This window comes from Cryptomeria japonica, chromosome 9 (assembly GCF_030272615.1).
Source record: "Cryptomeria japonica chromosome 9, Sugi_1.0, whole genome shotgun sequence".
Taxonomy (NCBI): domain Eukaryota; kingdom Viridiplantae; phylum Streptophyta; class Pinopsida; order Cupressales; family Cupressaceae; genus Cryptomeria; species Cryptomeria japonica.
In genome coordinates this window covers 190,319,532-190,336,791 of record NC_081413.1, presented here as the reverse complement: position 1 = coordinate 190,336,791, position 17,260 = coordinate 190,319,532, and the positions used below count along the sequence as shown (strand labels likewise).

General features: G+C 32.7%; 1 protein-coding gene across 1 annotated transcript in view; it reads right to left on the bottom strand.

Annotated features, from left to right (window-relative positions):
• LOC131040958 (L-type lectin-domain containing receptor kinase SIT2) overlaps positions 1–14,103 on the bottom strand; it is a 46,304-nt gene extending 32,201 nt beyond the window's left edge. The window contains exon 1 of the mRNA XM_057973923.2: positions 13,489–14,103. Coding sequence (XP_057829906.1) covers positions 13,489–14,014 — 526 coding nt within the window. The 5' untranslated portion in view covers positions 14,015–14,103. The remainder of the gene's footprint in view (positions 1–13,488) is intronic.
• Positions 14,104–17,260: the final 3,157 nt, after the last annotated feature.

The following is a 17,260-nucleotide window of genomic DNA, read 5'->3' as shown; positions in this document are numbered from 1 at the left end:
AACTATCAAGAATTTTCTCTCCTCACCCAAGACTAAATTGAAATACTATCTCTCTAATTAGGATTTTGAGACCTACCACGCTATTATTGATTTAACTACCCTATTATCTTGCAAAAAATAAGGGTTTGTTGTATCAAACCTTAATGAAGAATTGAAATGGTACCCAAACACACCATTCCACAACTACAATCCTTATACGAGATATTTTTGGCTATCTTTTCATATTCACATGTTCCATAAATCAAATCCCAAATAAATTATCTAGTCCTCATTTATCACTTGGCCATGTAGGTTCTTGATTGTTTGGTTGGATATTTGAACCAAATCCACCTCAATTTTCTATTTGTCAATCATGTGGGAAAAAAGAGACTTTCAAGAACCTTTTCTATTTATATCCCAAATATCAAGAATCTTGGAATTGGATTCATGGATTATTCTAATTTCTTAAGAGACCCTTGAGCACCTTATTTGATTTTGTCTCAAAGCTCAAAACCTTTGAATTTTATTCATAACTTTTTAAATCCTTTTATATCTAAGAATTCACAATTCTTATAGCATATGACCTTTTTGGGATATTAGCCTATTATTCTTGGTAAATTTTCTCATATATGACACGCCTTTAGGTCAATTTTTTTTTAATCATTTGGAAATATATAGACTTAATTTTTTTCATTAGTATTTTATTGAAATACTAACTCTCTAGTTTGGATTTAGAGACCTACCACACACACTATTATTGATTTAGGTACCCTAGTATCTTGCATAAAATAAGGGTTTACTATATCAAACCCTAGTGAAAGGATTGAAATGGTATCCAAACACAGTATTGGACACAACTGCAATCCTTACAAGGGATATTTTTGGCTCTCTTTTCATCTTCTCATGGTGACTAAATTGAATCACAAATCAATTCTCCAATCCTCATTTAGCTCTTTGCATGTAGGTTCTTGATTGTTTGGTTGGATATTTAAACCAAATATAACTCATTTTTCCTAACTAGGGTCTTTCCATTGGAACAAAATTATCTTAACCAATATTTTTCAATTATGTGGGAAAATGATGCTTTCAAACACCTTTTCTATTTTTATCCCAAATATTAATAATCTTGGAATTGGATTCATAAATTTTTGTCCTATCTTAGGAGACTCCTAAGCACCTTTTTTGGTGTTGGCTCAAAACCTTTAAATCTTATTCATGATTTTTTCAATCCTTTTAGAGATAATAATTTACAACTCTCATATCATATGTCCTTATTGGGATATTAGCCCATTATTCTTGGTAAATTTGCCCATATATGAAATGTTTTCAGGTTGGAAATCCTTTCTTAGCGTTTGGAAATATAGAAACTTTATTTTTTCACTAATATTCTATTGATTTTTTTTCTTTCTTTATAATAAATATATTATTTTCTCCAATGATCTTATGTAGATTCAAATGTAAGCTAACAAAAGTGCACTTGAAGTGGCACATCTCTTGTGACTTATTTTATATCATTTGGGTAATGCCCCATGCATAGTTGCTAGAGTATTACTAACTACACTTAGATAGTAGGGATCACTATCAATTATATGGGCACCAACATTGATGTAGACAATTTACTTAGGGAGGTCATGATTCTCAAATGTGTGATTCCCATCTCATTCCAAAAATATTTGAGTGTTGATCTACTCACGATTGGCTTAGTCATCAGGGACATACATTTGACTCATCTTAACCACATGACTAGGGGAACCTAGATAGCTAGATTTTGGTAAATTTCCTTTCTTTTATTTGACCATCTCATAGAAGAAAAAAATGAAGAGTGAAAACACTACATAGGAATTTTATTTTGATGGCCTAGACCCTACTAATGTATGGGACAAAATAGATGACCACGACACCCCCACTTATAGTAGTCTAGCTCGTATCACATAGTGGCTTTTGCTTATTCTCTTGTAGTTTTATTATTTAGGTTTGGTCTAGAGTGAAGTTCCAAGTGTAAATTATTCCACCCTCCTTTTATGAATATGCAAAATATTATTTTTTATAAGAATATAATTTATTTTTAAAAAATAAAATATAATTATTATTGGGATCTTTGACTATTTCTTAGGTCACTTGAAGATTCTTACCACCTTTTGACAAATTTACATTCTTGATTTCCCACTCAAACCTATTGGAGAATGATCCCACACTTGAAGAAATGCACATTTAAACCCTTGTCGAGAATAAAAAAATTAACTCCCAAGAGAGAATGAGAAGGTATAAGAAGAAGATGAAGTGTTATTATTTTTTAATGGGGCCTTAGATGAAAGAACTAGGGAGTGCCTAAAAGAGAATAGGAATCATTTTTAAAGTATTTTTTATAGATATTGGGCTACATATTGAAAAGATTGAGAACAATTGTGGTCGTGGAGAGTGGAGATAGTAGATTGTAAGCTCATGTTAGTAATTTGTCTTTAGTGTATTATAAATCTTATTTTTTAATCTTGGGTGTTTGTAGGGTTCTTATTTTCTTAAAATAGGAATTGTGTTATAATTTACCCATGAAATCTAATGTAAAACATGTTTCAAAAAGATCGATAAAATTAGTTATTTCTTCTATATGTCTTAGTCTCATTGTTTTGGATAAAAAATCAATAAGAGTAAATTTGTAGGTTCTTGATTTTGTTTATAATTAACATCCACAATTTCTTTTGATGGTTATTAGTTCTAATATATGTGAATAAATAAAATTATTTATTTGTACTAAAAAATAAAATAAAATATTGGCTTGTTAGGGTTTAGTGTGCACACCCAAACTTGTATTCTAGTTTTCTTTCACATTGTTGTTATGCTAAAATGTCATAAAAATAATATTTTCTTGTACGTAATAGGCTTCATCTTGTGTTCTTAGAAGTGGATTTGTGTGTTCTTGATGCATAAGGAGAGGATTATCCTTTATTGGGTGTCCTATCTTTGACTACACCATACTTAAAGTGTAATTTTCAAATTCTTTCAGAAATGATAATGAGTTTCCCTAATTGTAACCTCCCAACTTTGATATATACAAAAAAGCTATAACCAAACCTAAAAAGTCAATAGTTCAATATTCTAAATAAACATATCTATAGCTCAAAATTGTTACAAAACTAGGTTATGCTCATGATCATATTCAAGAAAAGTTTCCATACAGTTTGGTTCTACTACTACAAATATATCCTTTAATGATGTAACATTTTGCATTTTCTAATATCATCAAGACCTTTCTTTAAATAGAAGGTTGTACTAAAAAGTACAAATATACACCTCTATTCCTTATTGTAACAAACTAAATTTGAATATCCACAAAATATGTCACATGAAATGATAAACTTGAAATATTACTAATTAAAAAGACTTAATTTAAATTATTGTATTACGATTATAAAACTCATCATTAATATACATAGATGTGCATATAATAACACTTCCAAAATCAAAGCTTTTTGTCTTTAAAACTATCTAAATTTAGTAATATTCTTAATTATCCTTATTGTAAGAAACTAAATTTAAAAAGATTTTTTTTCATATTTCCACAATCCATTAGATTATCTCTTAGTTTCTTCTAGATGTGATTTTGTGTCTATTTTTTAGCATCAACATTTCATATCACACTCTATGATCCATCATCATGATGTTCAAGAGTACAAGGAGATGTAGAAATCTAATTGTATATATTTTAGCATCAACATTTCAAATCACACTCTACGATTCATCATCGGAATGTTCAAGAGTGCAACGAAATATAGAAATGTTACACTTATACATCTCCTAGCACTCTTCAACATCCTAATGATGGACCACAAAGTGTGATCCAAAACATTGATGCTAAAAAATAGACACAAGATCAAATCCAAAATCAACTAAGAGATAATAAATTTGAAAATCCAAAAAAGATGTCATATGAAATGATAAATGTGAAATATTCTTAATTAAAAAAATTGAAATTATTGTATTACAATAAGACAACTCATTGAATTATATATATATTCAAACCAATATCCAAATTAGGACAATTAGAACTATACAATCAACATAAGCAAAAAAATTGATTGCATGATAATATTTCCATCATTGTGATAATAGGAAAAAGAAAGCTTTACAAAGTTTAAAAAGTCTTCGCTATTTTGAAAGAATTAATATTGTGTAATAGTCAATAAAAAATGTGTATGTATTTATGTGTGTGTGTATATTCATGCATGCATACATATGTGAATACATATATATACATATATATACACACACATGTATATAGGTTTTTTAGGATGCTTTAAATATAATAATTAAAATATGTTGTATGGTGTATGTAAAAGTTGGTAGATTGACTTAAACCTAATTTCACAAGTCTTGAAATTTTGGACTCGAATTTTCAATTATCCATTCCTTGTCTTTTAGGTAAGGTTTTCATCCTAAGTAAAAACTACAACACAGATTTGACTCCCTTACTTTCAAATTCAAATTTAATCTTGGGACTAATCTATATTCCTTCCTACTTGCTATCATTTTCCAACTTGAGGATGTAATGTGCAATTTACATGCTAGGGTGTTGTATAAAATTATAAGCCCTAATTATTTTTAGGATAAATAAAAAGGGAAATGTACATCTCATCACATCCATTCATTTATCTATTATGTAATCTAACTTTCAAAATAAGAACTCACATTAGCATCTACATCAATTGACATGTATTTAATCCTTGTTCAGACCATTATATCATCTCATGTCTTTTGTGCACGAACGATCTCCCAAGGGGGCATTATCATATCAAATCTCGACATCAATTTCATATCAAATCAATTCTTCATATCTAGGGCATCATATTAACTTTTCATATCAAATCAATTTTTCATATCCACAACATCATATTGATCAAATTTTGACATCATATCCAACAAATTTTCTTTGAATCAACATGTGGTCACATGTTAACTCAAAGAGGGGCAAAATGTAGACACCCAATGAATTAAGTGATTTTTATTCATTTAATTATTCTTAATTCTTCCAATTAATTAGATTTAATTAATATACCCTTCTTCTATCTAAGCCATTTAATTAAATACCCCCCCCCCCCCCCCCTCTAGCCATTTTAATTAAATTCACATTTAATTAAAAATATCAATTTATCCCCTTTCCCATTTTAATTAAATCTTCATTTAATTAAAATCTCATTTGCATTTAAATAAATCTAAATTTATTTAAAAAATCCCCCCACTTGCATTTTCCTACATCTCCCACTTGCCTCCTAAACCCCCCTTCTAAATTCTTCTAGAACCCATCTAATCCTAATCAATTAGCCTAATCCCTTCAATCATTCATTTTCCCTAAATTTGAGGACGTCACTTCTCAAATTTGGAGAAAAGTCTTCCAAAAGCAATAAATCCTTTATGTCTTCAAGAAGCTAACTTGTTGAGTTCCCCCAAATTTGGAAGGACTCTTACAAATTTGTCCCAAAAGTCTTCCAAACCATTAATGGTTAACTCACCCTTTTGGCATGGTTAGAGACTTTTTGCCTAACTCAACCTTCATCTAACCCAAGGGTCTCATCAAGCATTGATGGCTTTAACCTTGGTTATCCCTTTAATCCTTGCACAAGAGTTTATCCTTTGGGTAAAAGCTTTATCTAATGGATAACCTTAGCATAACCTTAACCCTTACCTTCTAAGGTAACCATGAGGTCTTCTCAAGAATTTAATGCTTCTTACATCTCCTCTCAAGTAGTCTTATGTTGACAATTGTCACCATTTCATTGGTGAGAATTGTAAACATGGATTGATAACTTTCAATCTTGGCCCTTGATAAGATCATCCTATCATGACCCTCCATTGCCCTATTTTCCCTCTAAATAGAGCCCATTCCTTCTTCAAAAAAATCAAGTCTTTGTGCATCAAACTTATAGTCTCATAACATTAAGCATATTATCTCTCTTTGATAGAATAGAATTTTAGATCATTTTGATAGCATTATAATCTTAGATATATCATGTTAATCTCATATCATGTTAGCTTCATCTTAGTATCATTTTCATACTAGTTTAAGCTTCATATCAATATCTTGCATCCTATCATCATTTAGTTTCATATCTAAATCATCACTAGGATCTTGGTTGCATTCCATTTAGATCTTAGAATCATTTAAATCTCGGTCTTTAGGTTGTCATCTTAAAGAATCAAGTGCTCTTCCAAGCCGAGAGCCACCTTGAATCTTGAAGATCCTTGGAGATAGAGGAGCATGGAACGATTTTAAAGAGTTTAGATTCATTTAACTTGCTTTATTTGGATTTCTAACCTCTAATGCAACGTTTCATGTGTGTGTTTGAATTGTTTTCTCCTCTTGCAGGTTGATACCACATTTCCAACATACATTTCTGGTGCAATATCAAAATACTTGGCTATGGGAACATGCAAGTAACTCCATCGGGGCTATGGATGCCTGGCTGGCAATGGAGCAATATTTGTGAGATTATAGCGATAACCTCGTCGGGGCAATGGTTGTTTGCTGGTATCGAGGCTCTATCCAGGATACTTTTGAAGTTAGGGTAACTCATGTAGCTAGTCATGCTGGATTCTGAAGATTACAATGATCATATGAGCTGGAATGAACCCACTTGCACACACATGGGTAATCAAAGACTAAGTACCTTGATCCAGTTTGGGATTCTTCTTCCCTTTTGAGTCTACTTCCCAATTGCTAGAAATATTCAGTTGAATTTTCCGGAGGTTCCAAGTGTGGGTTGGGTCTCTATCTTTGAAAAGTTCAAGAACACTTATTCAGATGGTGCTAAATGTTGTGACAATCTTACATATCACGTTTTTGCAAATGGAAACCCGTATGCGTGGGGGAAAATTTCATCCACTCTATTCTTCCTACCATGTCTCCCATTATCCTTTCTCTAATATCCATTATCTATGATCTTGCTTCACCTCATCCATATCCTCTAATCCATACCATCTATCCTATCTATCCATTGCTTCTACCATCTAGTTCTTTCTACAATCTTGCTTCACTTTATCCATACCATCTATCCTATCTATTCATATCTTCTATCATCTAGTTCTTTCTACAATCTTGCTTCAATTTATCCATACCATCTAACCTATCTATTCATTGCTTCTATCATCCAGTTCTATCTACGATCTTGCTTCAATTTATCCATACCATCTATCCTATCTATTCATTGCTTCTATCATCCAGTTATTTCTACAATATTGCTTAGCTATCCTATCTATTCATATATTTTGTCATGCAGTGCTATCTATGATCTTGCTTCACCTCATCCATATCCTCTAGTCCATACCATCTATCCTATCTATTCATAGATTCCATCATCTAGTGCTATCTATGATCTTTCTTCACCTTATCCATATCCTCTAATCCATACCATCTGTCCTATCTATTCATTTATTCCATCATCCAGTGCTATCCATATCCTATCTCTATCCATATCCCCTTTTCCATCCTTGATCTTGATCAAAACTAAGGACAAAAACATGATTTCAAAAAGCTCTTAAGCTACCTTCATCTTTCTCCTATCGATTTCCACCTCAATAGTTCAATCATAATATTCCTTGTCTTGCTATACATTGGGGCGACCAAATACATCTTTCTTCTAATCCAAAAAATCCAAAAATCCAAAAAAATCAAAATAAAAAATCGACAAAATCAAATAAAAATTGAAAATCAAAGCATGAAAGCATGGACAATCCATCAAATCCAATCAACAACAGGCAAACCCTCAAAGTCTACAATCAACCTGATCACATGTCTTGTTAATAAATTCATCACTCGAAATCAACATCAACATCAAACATGTCTTATACAGGAATAGGTACACTCGAAACCAGACATATCGGGTCTTATACGGGGAACTTACTCTTTGAAACCAAACATTCCTATCAATCATTGAGTCTTGATGATCAACCCATCTATCAACATCAACATAAACATGTCTTATACAAGGATAGGTACACTCTAAGCCAGACATATTGGTCTTATACGTGGTACTCACTCTTTGAAACCAGACATTCCTATCAATCATCGAACCAATCAAAACAATGACATAGATCAGTATGACTTCTAGATTTTTAGCCTTATCTTTATCAATTGATGGCAATACATGTTTCAAAAATCATATTGTGCATATCATATCCACCCATCTAAGACATCACCAAAAATTCACAAATGCTTATCAATCCTGGACATACTTAGCGTAGTCACTGTCTTTGGTTTATTTGAATCAGTTATCCAAATCATATCCCACCATGGCTTGGTGATCAGTGTACATACCCATTTCAAAGTAGTATAAACAACAAGGGGCAAAATCCTAACCTCGCTGGGGGCATTTCACCTTCAATATTTTCAACATCAGACCAAACACGTAGCAAGACAACAAGGATCAGAACAACCAATAAATGACAAATGACAATGCAAGAAGGCTAGACATCACGGACTTGAACTGATTTCAACTAAACAAAGATCTATTTGCAAGATGTTTTAATTTACAAGAATACATTTCCAATAGCATGCATGCTTACTTATGGTTGTTAATTTTTTCTTATCATATCTCCTAAGTAACTCGAGGATGTCTCAACGACTAGAGAAGCAAGGAAGGAATGTGATGTTTTATTTGTCTTCTATCTGTGAGTGAAGTCTTTTATCATACAAATTTGTCTTACGACATGATCAAGTAACATATCACTAAAGACATTTCAGATTTGTATGAGACAAAGGTTAACTCTTGTCTATTTACGCAAGCAACACTCAGGTCATCTTGGTTCAATTATACCTCAACACTTGTGTCATCTTGCAATATCAAAATCCATGTAAGTTATACTCAGGTCGTTATGGTTCAATTATACCATGATGCTTGTATTAAATTTCAACAAATCAAGGCTCGATGATGAAAACAAGGGAAGCACTGGCGCTTTGATCACAATAGATGGCAACATTGAGAACGAGAATGCATATTAAGCTTTGCATTAACTTTACATCATTATCATCTTAATCTTGCATTAAGTTGCATATCATTTTAATCTTGCATTAGTATCATTATCATTATCATAAACATCTCACAACATTATCATCTCATAAATCAAAGCAATGCATCATCACATTTTCAATCATCTCATCATAAACCATACACAATCGAAATTAAGAGCATTTATCTAAGCATCACATCATCCTCATAGAATCTCATATCAAAACATAATGCATATCATTCATCATTACATCCATCACATGCAAATCTATCGTATCATCATGGAATCTTTCTTTACTTTCATATCTTCATCATTCTTCCAAACTATCTTCTATCATGTCTTATACAGGATGTATCTTTCCTGAAACTAGATGTTTTGATCAGCTCTTATACAAGATGTATCTTTCCTGAAACCAGATGTTTTGATCAGCTCTTATACAGGATATATCGTTCCTGAAACCAGATGTTTTGATCAGCTCTTATACAAGATATATCGTTCCTGAAACCAAATGTTTTGATCAGCTCTTATATAGGATATATCATTCCTGAAACCAGACGCTTGATCATCCATGTCTTATACAGGCGGTATCATTCTTGAAACTAGATGCTCGATCATCCATGCCTTATACAGGAGGTGTCATACCTGAAACCAGACTTGATCTCAATCCAATCAATCTAATCAATCTTATCAAACCCATGCATGTCATCACTATCCACTCTTCTATCTTTCAAATATCATTCTTCTTCTTTCGAGAGACCATTCATGCCTTTTGTGCATGAACGATCTCTCGAGGGGGCATTATCATATCAAATCTCAACATCAATTTCATATCAGTTTCATATCGACATCAGTTTCATATCAATTCAATTATTCATATGTGGGGCATCATATCGACTTTTCATATCAAATCATTTTTTCATACCCACAACATCATATCGAACAAAATTTGACATCATATCCGATAAATTTTCTTTGAATCAACATGTGGTCACACGTTAACTCAAAGAGGGGCAAAATGTAGACACCTAAAAGTTGCACAATGAATTAAGTAAATTTTATTCATTTAATTATTCTTAATTCTTCCAATTAATTAAGATTTAATTAATATACCCTTCTTCTATCTAAGCCATTTAATTAAATTCACATTTAATTAAATATCTCCCCCCCCCTCTAGCCATTTTAATTAAATTCACAATATCAATTTATCCCCTTTCCCATTTTATTTAAATCTACATTTAATTAAAATCTCATTTGCATTTAAATAAATCTAAATTTATTTAAGAAATCTCCCCACTTGCATTTTCCTACATCTCCCACTTGCCTCCTAAACCCCCCTTCTAAATTCTTCTAGAACCCATCTAATCCTAATCAATTAGCCTAATCCCTTCAATCATTCATTTTCTCTAAATTTGAGGATGTCACTTCTCAAATTTGGAGAAAAGTCTTCCAAAAGCAATAAAGTCTTTATGTCTTCAACAAGCTAACTTGTTGAGTTCCCCCAAATTTGGAAGGACTCTTACAAATTTGTCCCCAAAGTCCTCCAAACCATTAATGGTTAACTCACCCTTTTGGCATGGTTAGAGACTTTTTGCCTAACTCAACCTTCATCTAACCCAAGGGTCTCATCAAACATTGATGGCTTTAACCTTGGTTATCCCTTTAACCCTTGCACAAGAGTTTATCCTTTGGGTAAAAGCTTTATCCAATGGATAACCTTAGCCTAACCTTAACCTTACCTTCTAAGGTAACCATGAGGTCTTCTCAAGCATTTAATGCTTCTTACATCTCCTCTCAAGTAGTCTTATGTTGACAATTGTTACCATTTCATTGGTGAGAATTGTAAACATAGATTGATAACTTTCAATCCTGTACCTTGATAAGATCATCCTATTCTGACCCTCCATTGCCCTATTTTCCCTCTAAATAGAGCCCATTCCTTCTTCAAAAAAATCAAGTCTTTGTGCATCAAACTTATAGTCTCATAACATTAAGCATATTATCTCTCTTTGATAGAATAGAATTTTAGATCATTTTGATAGCATTATAATCTTAGATATATCATGTTAATCTCATATCATGTTAGCTTCATCTTAGTATCATTTTCATACTAGTTTAAGCTTCATATCAATATCTTGCATCCTATCATCATCTAGTTTCATATCTAAATCATCACTAGGATCTTGGTTGCATTCCATTTAGATCTTAGAATCATTTAAATCTCGTTCTTTAGGTTGTCATCTTAAAGAATCAAGTGCTCTTCCAAGCTAAGAGCCACCTTGAATCTTGAAGATCCTTGGAGATAGAGGAGCATGGAACGATTTTAAAGAGTTTAGATTCATTTAACTTGCTTTGTTTGGATTTCTAACCTATAATGCAATGTTTCATGTGTGTGTTTGAATTGTTTTCTCCTCTTGCAGGTTGATACCACATTTCCAACATACATTTCTGGCGCAATATCAAAATGCTTGGCTATGGGAACATGCAAGTAACTCCATCGGGGCTATGGATGCCTGGCTGGCAGTGGAGCAATATTTGTGAGATTATAGCGATAACCTCGTCGGGGCTATGGACGTTCGTTGGCAGCGAGGCTCTATCCAGGATACTTTTGAAGTTAGGGTAACTCGTGTAGCTAGTCATGCTGGATTCTGAAGATTACAATGATCATATAAGCCGGAATGAACCCACTTGCACACACATGGGTAATCAAAGACTAAGTACCTTGATCCAGTTTGGGATTCTTCTTCCCTTTTGAGTCTACTTCCCAGTTGCTAGAAATATTCAGTTGAATTTTTCAGAGGTTCCAAGTGTGGGTTGGGTCTCTATCTTTGAAAAGTTCAAGAACACTTATTCAGATGGTGCTAAATTTTGTGACAATCCACAATGAGGGTAGACTTAACAAAGCGAATTTCCATTATATCAAATATATACTCCTCATGGTATCAATCATATGGTAGAAAGTGCCAATTTCTTGATAGCGACACCCCTACTATTAAATAATTCATCTAGGTAGCTTGTTGCACGACTTACCAACTAATGTATTTCTCTGTGTTGTAAATATGTAGACTCCCTTATGTTCTTTGTTGAGGTTATTGATGTCAATAATACAAATTACTATGTTGTGTGAGAAATTTAAAACATGAGTGACTTGAAAATTCATATTAAATATTTGATGCATATTATGGCTCTATCTCACTATAGATGTTATTGTATGTAGATGAGCTTGTCTATAATTGAAGAGTGTGTCCAAATAAGGAGAGAGGATAGAGGAAAAATGTATGCGTTTTTCCAAATGAAACTAAAAGCAAACCAAATGTTAATTTGTATACCATATATGTAACTTTGGCAAGGATATGGAAAATTGGTGTAAATTAAATTAATATTTTTTATTTATCATTTCTAGGAATTTATATGAGTGAAGAATAAGCTCTCAATTTCATTGACCTATTAAAATATGGATAAACATGTTTTTAATATTTGTTATTAAAATGAGCAAGTTTACTGCTATATATAATGAAAATCAACCAATAGTAAAAAATACTAACTCTAGATTGGTTGAAAGGTACAATGCTTAATCTCTATTTAGTAAAAATGGAACCTATTGGTATCTTGCCAACTACAAGAACTAATAATGATGGTCAATCCATGTCAAGATGGTTGATTTTCCTAATTAAAGATCTAAAACCATACACTCAATAATGAGGAGTTGAGCTTTGAGAACGCAACATAATTTTATTATGTTATGTCAATATCTAACTTGGAGTTGATTTGGATAAATATTACAACAAAATTTTGAAGGGATTCATTCATGGTAGAGTTGGATAGACTTGGAAGGGAACCCATAAATAGGAAATATGATATGTGTGGTTAGGGACAACCACAAGACATCCAAAAAAAGGAAGCAAATGAGTGTGTTAGGTTAAAGAGGGGTTTCCTATGGAAAAGGATCAAACAAGAAAGTGTCAATGACAAACAAGTCGAATGTCAAACAATAAGATGTGTGATATCTTCAATAATTTCAAGGATAAATACCTCAAAATAAAATAAAAACACAATGTTTGTGGAACGGCTATCCAACCTCTAGAATACACCAATACATAAATTATGATGTATGAAAGTAACTTATACATTAGTGTATTCTAAAAATTAGATATCAAAAAAAACCAAAATTACATACTTTTATGTAATAATTTTTTAAAACTTTAAACTAATAAAAAAATATTTTAATTGGAAAGAGGATTTGTAGTTTTTACTTTATTCCCCCTAACAGAAACAACTTGCTCTTTTTGGTAGTGGGCTCAATAGTGCTCCATCCCCAACAATTACAACCAGGCTTAATTTGGCAAAACATTTGTGACAGGATTGCAAACAATTTGAAGGGAAAAAACTCACCATGAATTAAAAAAACTACTTCTAAAATGGAAACCATTCAAGATTGACTGTGAATTTACTAATCCCAACTTCAGTTGAATACAGAAGAAATCCATGAAAGAAAAAGAAAACCCAAGAATATACCTGCATCAGGAGGAATGTCAAGAGAGTTGAGGCTGTTGAGATCCAAACCCACATGGTTGGCACTGGGATCCTGAAAATCCACACTCTGACTGGTGTCAAACTCCACTGCAAACAGATGGTTGTACTGTTGCCCATTGCTGGTGTTATTCAAGAGACCCAAGTAAACAGAAGGCTGAGCCCCAATTAGATCTGGTGAGGGTGCCATAACAAAAGCTAATCCATGCCCTGTGCCTGCTGCCCCCTCAGGGGGCACAATTGCCATCACAAAACTTGTGCTGAAAGAAGAAAGGCTGCTGTTTCTTTTCATTTGCACAGGGTGGGGATAAAACACACGACCAATAATCCACTGTGTATCATTTGTTAGCCTTACAACTGGTGAATTGATCACAGCAGATTGGATTAGAGTCACCTTTGAAGTGGCAGTAAAATTGTGGAACACAAAAGTGGTCTGTGTTTGATTGTTAGCAGACTCTTGTGCTGCAGTTTTTACTACTGCAAAGAGCAGTAGCAGATACCAGAAACCCATTTTTCTCCCTATGAAACTTCAGATATCATAAGATTTTTCTTCACAGAAGATGTATAATAAAACTTGTGGAAATTGGCCTAACTAAAGCAAAAACCAGGAAAGTGGGCATTGGATTTGATTAACTTTAATGGAAAATCTCCAGCCGCATTCCCAACGACCCAATTATATTCAAAGTTTGACTAACTTTTTTGTTTTCTGGTTATTATTGGAGGAAAGTCAGTGTATTGCATCACACAGCTCATAGATAAGTACAGGTGTATGTTTTAGAACGAAGATTTTTAGTAGAAGATTTAATTGTCAAAGGGTTTTTTTTTAATTTTTATTTTTTATTTTTTCGTCTATTAGTGAATTTGATTGAATTCATCACGGAACAAGTTTTGTTGACTGCAAGGTTCACATCATATTGGATGAGGTTTGGACAGTGCCCCCAATGAGTGGAGTAGATACTCCTCAATCCTTGGCTCTCACTCCAAGAGATTTTACTAAACGATATTATGAGTTTGATCTAAAACCCTCCAACAAATAAAAATAATGATTTAGTATTTAGAGTAAATAACTGAACATTAATAAAATTGTAAAATTTGGTGTTAGGACTATAATAATAAATGTAGAATTAAATTTGTAGAAATTGAATGAATTAGACGGGAAGGTTGATTTGAAATTTAGATGGAGGAATATATTGATAAGAATGTTGGGAATTGATTCACTAATAGATTCCAATATAGGGTTTTTTTAGACAAATGTTTCAGGAAATGTCAATTGATTGTAGATCATTTTAGTGTTGATCTCTAGAGAAATGAATTTGGTGTGTAGAAAAAAATCTAACCCACAAGACTAAATTGGCAAAGAATATAATGGCTTTAACAAAGTGTTTGAAAAGGATGGTTTCAAGATACACTCTTTGAGAACTAGCTAGGCAAAGATTTATTCTACTTTGGTCAAGCCCCTAGATGGACCAATTTAGTAATGATGAACACATATTAAAGAAATCAAACAAGCATGCTATATTCCTAGAATGATGACTTAAATTGACAATTCAATAAGGATGTTCAATGATACATATATGGATTAGGGTATGTGACTTGATTTCAAATAGATAATGAATGTCCCTAAATACAATAGCATAACATAAAAATGTGCTCTAAGTTAGCTCACAATTTAGCTAGTAGGAAGGGATAGACAAAAATCAATTTGAATTTGAGTTTTAAAATTGTGAGGTTTAGATTCATGTGTGGAAGTGACATAAGTCAATTTAGCACCCACAAGTCTGAACCAAGGTGGGAAATAAGAAATCCACAAACCAGAATCATTTCTCAAGGATGAGTGATGATGGGGTTAGGCTAGGATAATATCGTGAGTTGAATCCAAGGAAAAAATATACCACTTGTAGAATTGCTATTGTGTAAAGCAGACTAGTCAAAGAGGGCCCGAAACAAAAAGAAAAAGATCATAGAACATAACAAAAAAAGGCATGGGTATGTAAGTTTCACCATTACATTTTGATCTCACTTTGATGTGAATGTAAATATTATGAGAATGCATATCAAAGTCAACAAAGTTGTTAACAGGGGAAGAAGATTTTTGAAACACAAAAAGCATTTATCACACATTAAAATAGGCACTAACTACCACTTGCTTGAAAACTATATTCTAAAATAGTAAAAGTAAAAATGAGAAAGGTAAAAGATTTCATCTGAGTGGAAAGTAGTAAAGCTTTGATAAAGTGAAAGAATGATGGGACTTCAACTAAGCGAAATATTTTTACAATGCAGAGAGATTTATGATGCTCCCTTCAACATAGAAATGCTATGAGTTTGTCAGTACAAAATATAATTCACAAAAGGCATGTTAGTGGCATATACATGCACCCCCTCCAATTCATTCATACAAAGGATAAAAATAATTAATATGCAAAGAACTAGAGGTAAGGAGAAAAAAAATAATCATGATAAAATGTAATGACCCATTTTTAATCAATTTTTGTTTTTGGAATAAAGGGCCAATCTCTATCTCCAAGGAGTTAATCCAACGCCTAAGTATGGTTCATCATCATTTCCTAGGTTCCTACCAATGTGTTACAAGTGGCAAAGATCTCATAAAATCTAAGTGGGGGGTATTTCTAGTCATATCTCTAAGTGTTTGCAAGTTGCTAGACTTTTAAAGTTCATCGTATTGGCATGCATTTCTAAGTGGGGGGTATTTGTAGTCATATCTCTAAGTGTTTGCAAGTTGTTAGGATTTTAAACTTCATCAATTTGGCATGCATTTCTAAGTCCAACTTATCATTGGTTCTCACTAGACTTTCATACTTTACCATATTGGCATGCCTTTCTATCCAACCTCACTTATCCTCTAATTTTGTTGAATTTTTAGAATTTTCCATCATAGCATACCTTTCTACTAAACCCCACTCTTTCATTTCCCCTTATCAAAGTTTCAAACTTATACTTGCTAGAATGCCTTCCCCCAACCCCCAACTCCCAACCTATGGCATGTTCCACATAGTATCATGGACCCCAACCGCTAACATTCATGCCTATTTACAATGTTCACCTTACCTACCTTCTGATATGACTCAAAAGCACCATTAATGCTAGATTTGACCATGCAACTTCTCTAAAAGGGTTTATCCACCTAGAAACATTATTTAAACTTAAAAGGGGTGTGAATTCACATATACATGCATCTTGAAGGATAATAATATCCATGTTCTATTAATACTTTGGTTGAGGTTTGGTTGCCACTTCAAAAAAAAATCATAGGTTCTTCTCCACCTAGCACACATGGATCAAAGGATGTCATTAATGTTAATGACATCAAGCGCCAACAACAATGAATCTATTCCCTAGGTTAGTTGAATACATCAACAAAGATATATTTTAGTATTTTCATTACTTTGGTATTATTGACCATTCTCCAAGTTGAAATCCTAGCCAACATTGTTCTAAGCACTAGTGTTCGAATAATCAAATCCAAGGATGAAAACCCTTAGATTTATAAAGACCAAAGGATGAAAAACCCTTTGGTTACCCAAGGACAAGGATATAAACCCTTTTTAACTAGCAAGATGATCACCTAAAGGTCGTGCATGAGGTTTGAGGTAACATATATTTAGCTATATCGAGTTGCACAACATTTCAATTTGCATGGGAGCAAGAATCGTATTTGTCAATTTGTTATAGTTGTTTTTGTAGTGTTGTAATGTATTTCATAACAATAATGTAGGAAATGCCTTTATTATTTGGC